This window comes from Rhodamnia argentea, chromosome 1, assembly GCF_020921035.1.
Source record: "Rhodamnia argentea isolate NSW1041297 chromosome 1, ASM2092103v1, whole genome shotgun sequence".
Classification (NCBI taxonomy): domain Eukaryota; kingdom Viridiplantae; phylum Streptophyta; class Magnoliopsida; order Myrtales; family Myrtaceae; genus Rhodamnia; species Rhodamnia argentea.
The window spans coordinates 33,068,456-33,081,988 of NC_063150.1; the positions used below are offsets into that span (position 1 = coordinate 33,068,456).

At 43.8% G+C, this 13,533-nt stretch overlaps 3 protein-coding genes across 4 annotated transcripts; 2 read left to right on the forward strand and 1 right to left on the reverse strand.

Moving 5' to 3' along the window:
• The first annotated feature begins 220 nt into the window (after positions 1-220).
• Positions 221-2,685, forward strand: LOC115738988 (omega-hydroxypalmitate O-feruloyl transferase-like). 2 transcript variants are annotated; one of them, XM_048271870.1, is made up of 3 exons: positions 221-601; positions 693-1,163; positions 1,575-2,685. In XM_048271870.1, the coding sequence occupies exons 2-3, from the start codon at positions 720-722 to the stop codon at positions 2,430-2,432; spliced, it is 1,302 nt and encodes a 433-aa protein (XP_048127827.1). In that variant the 5' UTR covers positions 221-601; positions 693-719; the 3' UTR covers positions 2,433-2,685. The 2 variants fall into 2 exon arrangements, with proteins under 2 accessions (XP_048127827.1, XP_030527684.1); XM_030671824.2 differs by having other exon boundaries at positions 231-554.
• Positions 2,686-3,596: 911 nt separating this feature from the next.
• Positions 3,597-5,100, reverse strand: LOC115739023 (pollen allergen Che a 1). Its single transcript, XM_048280560.1, has 3 exons — positions 4,943-5,100; positions 4,682-4,884; positions 3,597-4,327 (listed from the first exon to the last, which is right to left on the reverse strand). Exons 2-3 carry the CDS (start codon positions 4,848-4,850, stop codon positions 3,987-3,989), a joined length of 510 nt encoding a protein of 169 aa, XP_048136517.1. The 5' UTR covers positions 4,851-4,884; positions 4,943-5,100; the 3' UTR covers positions 3,597-3,986.
• Positions 5,101-9,628: 4,528 nt separating this feature from the next.
• On the forward strand, positions 9,629-12,022 carry LOC115738801 (GRAS family protein RAM1-like). The gene is made up of 2 exons (XM_048283835.1): positions 9,629-10,588; positions 10,901-12,022. Exons 1-2 carry the CDS (start codon positions 9,629-9,631, stop codon positions 12,020-12,022), a joined length of 2,082 nt encoding a protein of 693 aa, XP_048139792.1.
• Positions 12,023-13,533: the final 1,511 nt, after the last annotated feature.

Sequence of the window (13,533 nt, forward strand, 5' to 3'; positions counted from 1 at the left end):
TCCCTATGTGATTCTCTGCTAGGAAGCCAACCACCTAAGGATGCTACTACCGGACAATGATTACTGAAATCACCAAGAAATATTCAAATCTTATTCAGGACGCCAACCCCACCAAACCAGCCTCAAGACTCCGAAGGGGTGGTGTTTCATTTGGTGCCAGGATCAGTGGCCAACTCCTACCAAATGCTAAAACTCTGATCATTTTCAGAAAGGAATTTTTGTCTGAGACCACAGATCTTGGGTCATCCTGGATTTGGTTATCCTGGGTCATCCACCCAACCACAACTGATCTGCTCAAGCCGCAATCAAACAGGGACAATTGTCCCTTTCACATGGAAATTTCATTTTCTTGAGGAGGCAAAATGTGTTCCTCAGTAAGACCAACTGTTCTCCCTATATATTTCCCACTATGGAGGGAAAACGAGCAGAGGGCATCTCACATATCTTGGCAGACATCCGGAGTTGATGCAATCCATTTGTTCTTAGCGAAGATTGCGCATTCTCCTCGAAGGGCTCGGGAAAGCTAGTCTGTGCTCACTCAGCCTATCACAATGGTTTGTCTTGACCCGAGTATGATTGCTGCATCAGTTACCTGAGAAATATATATAACGTTCTTCATCAACTCAGTTCATCATGCTTGGTTTCATACACACACACTATATTTTTATGTGAATCGTGCATTGTGCTTTTAGGTCCCGAAGCCCGATGCTTCCACTTTGATGGAGAACTCTAATGGTACCAGTGTGTTCCAACTTTGTGTGAGACAAGGCGAACCTACGCTTGTTACTCCTGCCGCGGAGACAGAGAAAGGGCTGTACTTCCTCTCCAACCTCGACCAGAACATTGCGGTGATAATCCGTACGATTTATTGCTTCAAGTCGATCGAGAAAGGCAACGAGCAAGTTGGAGAAGTGATTAAGGATGCCTTGAAGAAGGTTCTTGTGCATTACTACCCTCTCGCCGGGCGCTTGACCATTAGCCCTGAGGGAAAGCTCATCGTGGATTGCACCGGAGAGGGAGCGATTTTTGTCGAGGCCGAAGCAAATTGTACTCTGGAAGAGATTGGAGACATAACTAAGCCTGATCCTGAGACTCTTGGGAAATTGGTTTATGATGTTCCAGGTGCTAAGAACATATTAGAGATGCCACCGCTGGTGGCTAAGGTTTGTAAAATTTTTCTTTTGCATCTTCTGCTTTGGTATCTGCTACAGACAAATTACACTGCCTGCTAACATATTTGTGGTCCTTTGAATTACATGAAACACTTCAAGAATTTCAGACTCGATAAAAGTTGGAACTGTCATTACATTCCTAGGCTACTACAATCCATTCTACCTATTTATGCCCGAGGGATCTCAAGAATTAGCCATCTCCCCACAGATGAACAAATATTGTCAGAAACAGTATACCAGCATGTTTATTCTGCTATGACCTCACTTGTTACCAACCCCATCCTTCTAACTCACTAATTGAGAAGCTCATATTATATATGTGTTCGCATTTTCCTGCATCAGTGTATGGACTTATTGCATGATTGAGAAGAACTTGAAGCTGCCCTTTTTGGTGTTTGCCAGGTGACTAAATTCAAGTGTGGAGGGTTTGTTCTGGGGCTGTGCATTAATCATTGCATGTTTGATGGGATTGGAGCTATGGAATTTGTGAACTCGTGGGGTGAAACAGCCAGAGGATTGCCTCTCACAACCCTGCCTTTCCTGGACAGGACCATTCTGAAATCCAGGAACCCGCCTAAGGTGGAAAACCTTCATCAGGAATTCGCCCAAATAGAAGATAAGTCTAATACAGCTGATCTCTACAACAACGAAATGCGATACAGTTCTTTCTGCTTTGATCCCAAGAAGCTTGAGAAGCTAAAGGCTAAAGCAATGAAAGATGGGGTTCTTGAGAAGTGCACCACTTTTGAAGCTCTCTCGGCATTTGTATGGAGAGCTCGAACTAAGGCACTCTGCATGCTGCCTGATCAGCAGACAAAGCTTCTCTTCGCGGTGGACGGGCGGCCTAAGTTTGAACCTCCTCTTCCAAAAGGGTACTTTGGAAATGGAATCGTGCTCACCAATTCCATATGCAAAGCGGGCGAAATTCTTGAGAAACCACTTTCATATGCAGTTGGGCTAGTTCAGGATGCAATCAAGATGGTCACGGATGGTTACATGAGATCGGCCATAGATTACTTTGAAACCACAAGAGCAAGGCCATCTTTGGCATGCACCCTCCTGATCACGACTTGGTCGAGGTTGCCCTTTCACACCACGGATTTTGGGTGGGGCGAGCCCATATTGTCGGGGCCTGTGGCATTGCCTGAGAAGGAAGTGATTCTGTTCCTTTCTCATGGGAGCGAGAGGAAAAGCATCAATGTGCTTCTTGGTATGCCTGCTCCTGCTATGAAGATCTTTGAAGAACTGATGCAGTTCTAGACATCAGTTCTAGATGGAGAAGACTCTCTTGCTTGGTGATTTATTTCTGGGCAGGATCCCATAATCTCAAAATTCAGTTTGATGTATGATCTTACTTATGACGTTCGGTTATCTCTAAGAAAATGTTATGTTGGCTGTTGGCAAAGGCTGGTGTGAATCCAAATAAATTATGTTAGAGGTGGTTTCTGGCTGTGAGGACTGGACACAAAGTCACTGCTCTATTGTTTATAAGCTGTGCTTCATGTTATAAAAACATTGTCTAAATTAATCGTTCCAGATGATGAACTCAAGAAATTTATTTTGTCATAAAATGGAAGAATTCTTAAACCAATCAACAAGGACCTTGCACAAGTAAATGCCAAAACTCAGATTTTCAGGCGTCCACCTTTATAGAACTGAACTTTCATTGTAACACTGTATCGGAGAACGTAAAACTGGCCTTGAATTTCTTTGGCAAAAGGAACAACCTATGATCTAAGACCCCAGGCTTTAACCTACAAATATGAAAGGAAAGGAAGGATGTGACACAAACTGCTTGCATCCGTGTTTGAGACTAAGCTGTTCATCGTTCCTTCCAACATGACATATGTAAGAAAGAATTGCATTTATATGTTTTCTTTATGTTTCTCATTTTTATTCGATTGTCTGTTGATATAGCCGGTAGCCTTTATTTTGACCCCGAGCCTGTACTTTATTTAAATCATGAGGAGCCTCAGTTAATTAACCTCACTCGAGGTTATAGGGAATTTCGCAATCTTCCCTGGTTGCCACTGAATCTTTTTCTTTCCTAGTCTAGACTCTTAAGTTTGTGTTAACTTTGAGGAAAGAAAAGGATGAAAAACTGCCATCTTTCAAAGAGCTTGGTTCAGAGTTTCCATGTAAAGGTCTATGTGCAAACCTTGAGGAAATTACTGTGTTTTTCCCCTGCTAAGATTCCCGAGTTCATTGCTTGTCTGCAAATAACCATGCTTCATTTCGGTCATTATTTTTTTCTTTGGCAATCTTTTTCTTGTTTATGTCGTTCAACCTTTGTTGAAACTCAAAAATGCGACATTGTGCATCGTTAAAAAGGTTGCATATGCTAGTCAAAGCACAGATTAATCTCTTGGATTAGCTGTCTAGCTGAACTGACCAGGAAATTAACTGCTCACCCAAGTTGTACATATGAAGAATTCAGAACATATATCAGTATGTCTTGGACGACCATCACACATGTTGCAGACAACAGAATAAAACATGCGTTGCTGTGATGCCTCTCCTGAGATTTCCAGTGGATTCTCCTTCCCTAATGTGGACAGACAGGTACTTCGACGTAGCTTGAACAGAAACCACATTGAGACCAGGTACTGTTGGAGTGGGCATCTTCACTTCACACTCACAACATGTTCTCTGAAAACCTACTGATCAAGTCCCTCAGGTAAGTGGGTGTTGTTTCCTAAAGATTTGCCTTGCAATAATACCAAGGTAAAGACAAAAGTATATATGTCGGAGAGTGGCAAGTGGGTGGTAGAATGATGCAAGAAAAGGCCACATAAATAAGGCCCCAGAGTGTTCTTAACGCCCACCACACAGGCTAATATCTCTTTTGGATGGCCTGTAATTGAGTGCATTTAGGCTGTAGATGCAGAGATTGGCTTGCTTGGACTTGATGGCAATTTGGTCAGTGGTGGTCCTGTAACCAGGCACATTGCATGAATTGGATGAGCTCCACACCAAGTTCGCCTCACAGGAAGACACAATGGCCGACTCTCTAGCGCACTCGATCCCGTCCACTGCCGGTATCTCCAGCTTGTACACTCCATATCTATTGGTGGTTCTCCTGACCGAGAACGATATCTGCTCCGTTGTTTTTGGCGACACGGCCTCAAATTTGCAGTCTATTTTCACTTCTGCGCCTGTTCCAGATCAACCAAACAAAAGGGTGTCGGGTCAAGAACCTGCAATTTTAATTGTACTTTTCGCAGCGACCCTTCAAAGGTGCTTGTCACCGCATTTACCAAGGTGCTTTCAATTTGGTATTCACTTAGAAATATTTAATCAGAACGACTAGCAGGACTAGTGATGTGACTGGCCGATGAATTGAATCTGCAGTAACACTCAGAAGCCGATAAAAGACATTATAACGTACGCGACTCGAACGCTAGAATGCACTGTGATCTGTGAATTTGCCTTTCAATTGGACTGCCAGAAAGACAGATGCAAAAGCAAGGAAGAACACGATGCGAACGAAGTGGAAGCTTGTTTCGTACCTGGTAGAAAGTAGCTGTGCCTAGAGAAGGTGTTGTTGGAGCAGATGTCACAATAGACCATGCCCATAACCGTGATGTGGGAGTTGGGCTTGGCTGGTTCAACTTGGGAAGGGAGAGAGCGGATGAAGAAGAGAGACACGATGAAGAAAATGGGTGCATTCAAACTCATGGTCGGTTCTTGCTTTCCTTCGTGGATGGGTGTTCAGAGAGAGAGAGAGAGAGAGGGGATCAAAGAATGATAGTTGTGCAAAGGAAAATGCTTGTGCGGACCAACTGGAGACTGAAGAAACTCTCCTGGGTCTACTGATCTGATGCAAAAGAAGTTAAAGAGGCCTTTCTTTTATCTTCTCTTGCAAACAGAGTACACATACACGTGAATGTCCTTTGGCTGATGTGAAGAGAGAGAGAGAGAGAGGGGCTTATTTTCAGAGACTCATGAGTGGTGGTTTGCTCTTGGAAGCCTTCTTCTAAGCCTTCAAGTTACACGTATATATAGCAACTTGGAGAACTGACTTCCAGTTAAACTTTTGGCTTATCAGTAAACTGAACTATTAATGGGTTTTGGTGAATTTTTCTCGCTAAACTTGCTCCTGCCGTTACACCAACCATATTGCAAACTGCTACTTAAGCAACATTGTTAGCAAGAGGAAAGAAATAATACAGATTCATCTTACGGATGGCATGATGGACAGAATCGATTCCAGTCGAGGATTGACAAGACATTGGTCGATTCAGTTTTGAGATGAGGAATGAAAAAAGAAGGCTGAGGTGGTATTGGATAGATGAAGGGCATTTATGTTGTTCATGTGAACCATCTATGTCCACCTGGTGAAGAGACGAGGGAAAGCAATTATTGGATCTCCCCCTTTCTCGTGATTCTCCCTCTCTCTCTCTCTCTATCTCTAATCTTTCCATCCACGGCGGTGTGGCACAGTAAACTCACGGATCTTTGCTTGTTCTGAAGATTGTGCTGTGGTTATGGGGGAGGGAATGGAAGAGGTGGGTTATGTTATGTTCAAGTATAGCGTTGTGCGGTTGATGCAGATTTATTCTTAAAATCCACCAGTATGGATAATGGCCATTGGTTGCTGACCAGACTAATTAATAACTCTTGTATATCACATACAAGTTCAAGAATCAAGTTAGACAGATAGAAAGTTGGGTTAATACTACGAAATATCCTCAAACCGATACATTTGTGACAAATTCATCCCAAACTGATTTTTTTGACTAATCCAAATTGGTACACCTGTGACAAATTTATCAAAATTTATTTTTTTTACAAGAAAAAACCCAAACTGGATAAACTCATCCTTGAAATAGTTTGACTACCAAAAACCCCAAGCTGGTATATTCGTGACAATTTACCTCAAACTAAAATTTTTACCACTAAAAATTTTAAACTGGTATACATGTGACAAATTTACTCCAAACTGAATTTTTTTATCATCAAAAATTCTAAATTAGTACACTTGTGACAAATCTATCCCAAACTAAATTTTTTGACCACCAAAAACTCCTCAAATTGGTACACATGTGGCAAGTTTACTCTTCGTTAGTTTTTATTAAATTGTGTTAATACTATAAAAAAAACCCAGAACTACCCTAAACCGATACACCCGTCAATTGCCACGTGTCCTCCAACTCAATAATTTGATGGTAAAATTTAACGTAAGGTAATTTTATCATAAATGTACCAGTTTGGAGTAAATCTATTACAGGTATATCAATTTGGGATTTTTTATGGTCAAGAATATAGTTTGAAATAAATTTGTGACATGTGTATTAAAAAATTCGTTTGCTTTCAAGATCCAAAAGCGCACTTTCACCTTTTCATTTATGTGGCTCTTGTCGTGATGGCCCAGAAAGAGGTTTTTCCTCATGGGCCTCTCAATTTGAGCCTCGGTTCCTTGATTGGGGAATTCTTAACAATGCTTGAAGATGGATGGAAAGGTGGCTGGCCCTTTGCTTCGTCCATCTTGTCTTGCTCTTCATGTCTTATCTACTACCTAGCCAACACCAGCGACCCCCACATCCCATATTTTCTGCTAGTAAATACTACCAAGAGCTTATGTCGCCGCATACCCGGTTCAATCCATGTTCGAATCACCGCATTTTCATCTTCTTTGAAGCCGCTCAAAAGAGCACCGATGTGTTTGCTGCGATTATTGGTAGCGTACGGATGGGGAATTCTCACACCCTTGAAGATCTATCGGGCGTTTGAAGTGGGTCAATTCTTATATTAGCAAATGTACATATATTGTACATACGCATTGATGTCATTCGAGATAACAAACTTTGTGCAAAGAGTCACATTTTGGGCTCTTGCATTGAGGCTATAGTTGTGTTAGTTTTCAGAATAGTTCTGACTATTTTATTTGCTTTTGCTAGGAAAATGGGTAAAATTATCAAAAAAGTCTTAAACATATTGCAATTGTATCTATTCAGTCCTAAACCCTTTTTTTTTGTCAATTCAATCCTAAATCTTTTGTATTTTTCTCAATTTTGGCGGGAAATAAGCGACGTAGCCTAGCCGTGCCCGACATGGCTAATTCTTAATAATATTTTAATATTTTTTATTTTTGATTTATATTATTTTTTTTTTCTCTTCTTGGCGAGGGCAAGCATCGTCGGTCCCCCTCCGGTAGGCCCCGAGCCCGGTGACCAACCAAAGGAGGAAGAAGAAGAAGAGAAAAAAATGAAAGAAAAATAAAAAAAATCAATTTAAAATAACAAATTTCGAAAATATTATTACATGTTGGCCACCTCAGCTCCAGCCGCTCCACGTCAGCAATTTTTAGACAATTTTGGTCGGAATGACTAAATTTGCATAAATGCAAAATATTTAGGACCGAATTGGGAAAAAGAAAAAAGAAGGTTTAGGATTGAATTGAAATAAGTATAATAGGCTTAGGACTTTTCTGGGTAATTTTCCCTGGGAAAATATCACCGGTGACTTTCTTTCTTTTTTTAAATAAATAGTTTTCTGACATATATTGGAATTTCATTTGGGCACAAAACTAATTTCATGTGGTAACGATGATACCAGTGATTGGGCCGACTCCTGCACTTGGGCTTTTCTACTTTTGGTTTTTGCGAAATGTGTATTCGGGTCGGATTTTGAAATTCTTTCGGTGCAAATAGGATGGTACGGATGCGTAGTGAACAGACCTTTGTGAGCAGGCATGGGGGCCAACGAAATTGAGCAGATTAACAATCATAATTATCCACTCGAACCTTTGGAGTTGATTTAATCGTTGATAACTCGAGCGCCATAGCGACCAAGTGCGATTGAGTAAGCCTCACGCGCGAGATGTGACTCTTATATATGGATGTGAATAAGCAGGGCTATGGCGAACTCATGGCTCGATCTTGTGACCTAACGTTTAGTTCACGTGTCGTTCTAAGCCATGAAACTAAACTTTTAGGTACACGCGGAGCACATAGGGAGAAGGGACCTTTCTAGGTGCATCGGGAGTATGTGTCTAGAAATTGCAAGAATAAAACTCAATTACGAACAATTCAAAATTTGGAAATGCGTACGTACAAGAAGGAATAGCGCGATACGTATCGACAGCCGATTGAAACCAACTGCCTGAGGTGGTGAAATAACACGAAATCGGATGTTTTTTCTTTTGTTTTACCTAATTGTTTTTGCTCCGATCACAAAGCTCGCCAAAAGAGACAATTTCTCATCAGTTAATTGGCAAAATTGCATCTTCACGGGGCTTTTCATTTCACGACAAAGATAATATTGACAGTACGTATGAAACGGACATGCAAACCCTTGATTTTAAGGAAAGATTCAAAAGGCGAAAATTACGTGTCGGGGGACGCAAGTGAGCCGAGGTACGAGACAAACGCTCGATGGCTGTGGCAAATCCAAGGCGGGGGCCGGGGCCGCGTCGCCGACGCCACATCCGACGATGCTGCCAATGTCCTTCATTCCCTTCTCTTGTCCTCTTCTCTCTTCTCTCTCTCTCTCTCTCTCTCTCTATAATCTTTATGTTTACTTCTTGCAGTTCATATGGTGACCCCGCAGGAAAGACAAAATGTATGAAACGCAAAAGCCATGGAATTCGACGACCATTTTCCTCCTGTTTTCATCATTTGCTCGTTGCTGTTATTTTAAGTTTAGGGTTTTCCCCGACGACCATTGATGGCAAACATCCTGTCCCTTTCCCAAGCCCAAATGTTTTTGTCTCTCGCTCTCCCCCTCCCTTTTAACTAGTCTGACCAATCAAACACTCGTAAACTTACCAATTAGTATTAATACTACTATAGAAAATGATAGTTTGACAATATTGACAGTAATGTCAATTATTTCTAACCATACGATATTTCAATCAATGAGTATTTTATACAAAACATGTGGTAATGATGGTATGTGAATTTACAATTGAGATTGTACCATGAATACATCTACTCCACTTTTTTAGTTTTATGTTTCGTGCATCAATGCTGCAACAAGAAAGGGTACGCTATACTATATTATTCACCTTGTTCTCCCAGATTGGGCCGGCCCCGAGGAAATCCACTGGGCCCCACCAGCACAGAGGAATTTCTTTTTTTTATTTTTTTTGGGTGGTGGTCAGAATTTTGTCCTCTGCTTGGATAGCAGAATTTCCAAAGCGCGGCTGAGGAAAACGACGAGAAATGAACCCCCTAGATAACAGCTTAGCCTTTGGGACGTCTCCAGTTTGTCTCATCTTCTTCCCCTCCCTCTCTGTCATCTTTTGCCCTAGTTCCAATGCGGACAAGGAGGAAGATGGGGGAAATGGCCTCCGCATAAGAAGTAGACATTGGCACATTCCCAGCCTTTTTTCTGTAGGAAGAGCTCCGAAAAGCTCTGCAAAACGTCAATGATTCAGCGCTTCTCGATGAATCGCCACCATCGCCATTGAAGCTCGTCCTCAACGTTTTAAGAGAGACACAGAGAGAGAAGACATGATCAATTCTCTGTGTGGAACCATGGGGTCGCTCAAGAATGAGAGCTCCTGCACCACCAAGATCCACCCGCCAACCTCGCCGACGGACTCGTCTTCCCTCTCGCTCTCGGAGTCCAGGAAGACGCCTCCTCCTCCGTCTGAGATGGAGCCCAGCAGCTTGACCACGCCGAGCCTCAGCTTCCCCTCGCTCAAGGCCCAGATGGAAGAGGAAGCCGAAGTCCAGTCGCCCACCACCGCCCTCCTCGAGTCCTTCTTCTCCGACCAGATCGACGGCGACTTCATGATCTCTTCCCCCGTCAGGGCTAACCACACCGCCCACAATGGTACCAGCGCTAATCTCCCGTCGCCTCGCAGTCCAAACTTCAGCTACATCAACAGCTTGACCTATGCCCACAACGTCCAAGGGCAGTCCCTCTCGTGGTACTCCCCGCCGCGGCTCTTCTCGTCCCCGCTCGGCCCGCTCCGTGGGAAGGGTATGAGCCCTCTCCACAAGGTCTTCAATTCGCCGAACAACAACAGTAGCAGCAGCAACAATAATAATAGTAATAACAACCACAATAGCAGCAGCAACGATAATAACAATAATGATAATCAGTACATGCAAGTCGGGAGCAACCTCGCTCTGCCCGCTATCGAGGACTACTTGGAGGACTACCAGAAGGATGAGTTCGGGGCATATCCCTCGCAGTTCGACGCCAGCCCGATGCTGGAGTGCGTGTCGGTAGGACCGAGGTATGGCGGGCCGAAGAGCGAGACGGTGGGGAGCAGGTCTCGGATCACCCAGGAGAGTGATGTGTACCATCAGGTGAGCTGCGTGTCGAGCTCGCAGATGCCACTGTCCCAGCAGCTGCGACAAGAGCACCTCCATGAGAAGCGGCAACAGCAACATACTGATGAGTTGACGCAGCAGCATCCAAACCTGACTGACACTTTGATGATGCCCATCGCTACCGAACAGGTATCTCTCTCCATCGCTCATGGCAGACGGGGTCAATCTTAAGAATAACTGTGTATCATATGTAAAGTTCCAAGGTATTGGATTTTTACTGCCAGATCTAGAACAGAGTCTGATTTATATTTTTTCTATCGTATTTATCCCGGGAAACACATATGAATTGCCTAATTTTTTTTTATGAAAAAATATTTTACCATTTGGACGATCCATTTCTTTTTCTAATTAGTATCATGTTTATTTAATTTCACTCACTAAGCGTGTAAAAAAGAAGAAATCTGATCATATATATTGCATGTAAATGTCTTTCTGTCTCAGGAACAAGACAGTGGACTTCAACTTGTGCACCTCCTCCTCGCGTGTGCTGAAGCAGTGGCCAAGGAGGACTACATGCTGGCCCGGAAGTACATCCACCACCTCAACCGCATTGTCTCGCCCATCGGTGACTCCATGCAACGGGTCGCCTCCTGCTTCACCGAAGCCCTGAGCGCTCGCCTCGCCGCCACCCTCGCCACTCGCCCCACCTCCTCCTCCGCGAAGCCCTTCTCCCCCCTTCCCCCAAACTCCCTCGAAATCCTCAAGTACTACCAAATCCTCTACCAGGCCTGCCCCTACATAAAATTCGCCCACTTCACCGCGAACCAGGCCATCTTCGAGGCGATCGAGTTCGAGGAGCGTGTCCACGTGATTGACCTAGACATCCACCAGGGCTACCAGTGGCCAGCCTTCATGCAGGCCCTGGCCGCCCGGCCTGGCGGGGCCCCCTTCCTCCGGATAACAGGAGTCGGCCCAGACATCGAGGCCGTGTGCGAGACTGGCCGGTGCCTTACCGAGCTCGCCCACTCCCTCCACATCCCCTTTGAGTTCCACCCGGTCGGCGAGCAGCTCGAGGACCTCAAGCCCCACATGCTGAACCGGCGGGTTGGGGAGGCACTGGCCGTGAACTCCGTGAACCGCCTCCACAGAGTCCCCGGAAACTGCCTCGGGAGCTTGCTCTCCATGATCCGCGACCAGGCCCCGAACATCGTGACCCTCGTCGAGCAGGAGGCGAGCCACAACGGGCCCTACTTCCTGGGTCGGTTCCTCGAGGCACTGCACTACTACTCGGCCATCTTCGACTCGTTGGACGCCACGTTCCCGCCGGAGTCAGCACAGAGGGCGCAGGTGGAGCAGTACATCTTCGCGCCGGAGATCCGGAACGTGGTGGCGCACGAGGGGGCGGAGCGGACGGCGCGGCATGAGCGGCTCGAGAAGTGGAGGAAGGTGATGGAAGGGAAGGGGTTCAAGGGGGTGCCGCTGAGCGGGAACGCGGTGACTCAGTCGAGGATTTTGCTGGGTCTGTACTCGAGCGACGGGTACCGGTTGACGGAGGACAAGGGCTGCTTGCTCTTGGGGTGGCAAGATAGGGCCATCATCGGGGCCTCTGCATGGCGATGTTAAAACTAAAAGCATTTTCTTCTTCTTCTTTCCCTATTCCACGTGCAGTTTGTCTCTTCTGCCCTCGTTGATTCATGCTTTTCACACAATGGACCGGTAAGTTAAAATTAATGGAGGGGGGGAGGGATTAATTGCACATTTTCTTTTGTAGAGAAAAATAAAATAAAATGGGCTTAGGATGTGTTCGATTGCTTATTAAATTTGTTGTGTTTCATGGCGAATAATATAGGGGGGAGTACAATAAAGTATTATTACCGTGGAAATTTTTCCGACCATTTTAGGTTACATAGGATAAGGAAGAAGTCGATATTTGCCACCAAAAAAAAAAAAAATAGCACAAAGAAAGAAAAGACGTTCGTTTCGTACTAATTGTCTGTGCCCACTAAAAGAGGGCGATCATGTCATGTCCAAAACGCCTTCAATTGAATGAATTGTATGAAGATTTCTGATTCTTGTAACTTGGCTGTTCGTACATGAAAAATTCACTGATGTAGGCCTAATTTGATTTCAATTCTAGTGTCACGTTCATTATGATTCCATGTAAAACGGGGGTATGTTCCCCATTAATGTTCACCATCGGGCGGAACAAAGGCAGACAACATGCAAAGTTATTACGATTTCTTTCTATTGTACGTTTATTGGGCTCATGAATTAGCTCACTAATCCGTAGAGCAAGAGAGAAGAGGGAATGAACGCTTTGAGAATAGTTGTAACACCGGAGGTCTTCAGAAGCTGAATGGTTGCTCAAGTTTCAACATACTTAAGGTTCTTAACTTGATGGGGAAAATGAAGGTCCCATGGCGTGCACATGTCGCGAAAGCTCGGGTCCTCTCGTCAACGGTTTCAGGTGCACGCCCAACGCGTTCTCTCCTATGAAAACCGAAGCGCTTGCTTTGTTGGAAACCCTAGAATACTTTCGATCAAAATCTGAAGCTATTTTGGAACTACGCTCGGATCGATCCGATCTGATAAGGTGTTTAAGCAGCTGAGATCAACCCTTGTGGAAGGTAATGTTACTTATCGAGAAAGCCTTAATTGAATCTCTTTTTCGACTTAAGAGTGGCCTTTTGTGATAGAGAAGGAAATAAGGTGGTAGACCAAGTTGCCAAAGCCATAGTAGAAAAAGCCTTCCCTCCAATTTGATTTTATAGCCCCCTCAAGCCCTTTGGATCCTTTTATGTTATGAGGCTGCATCTATATACTTAATAATGAATGGATATTATCTCTTTTATTAAAACAGACTAGTCAAATCCTGACAAATTCAAAATTTTCAAAGAAGAGAGCGAAATTTTTAAGTTACTAGATTTAATATTCTTCATTACCATTTTGTTGTTAGTAGTACGTGCATGAAAGAAATTTACATGAAAAGCCAATACAGAAAGTGAAATAACAAAAGATTACTATTATTTTTTAATAAAAAAATTGAGATAGTTTTAGTAAATTGAGCATTTTAGATTTATCTTTTGAGGTTTCGTATTTGTTAAGCATACCAAAAATGATTATTTCCATAGTAT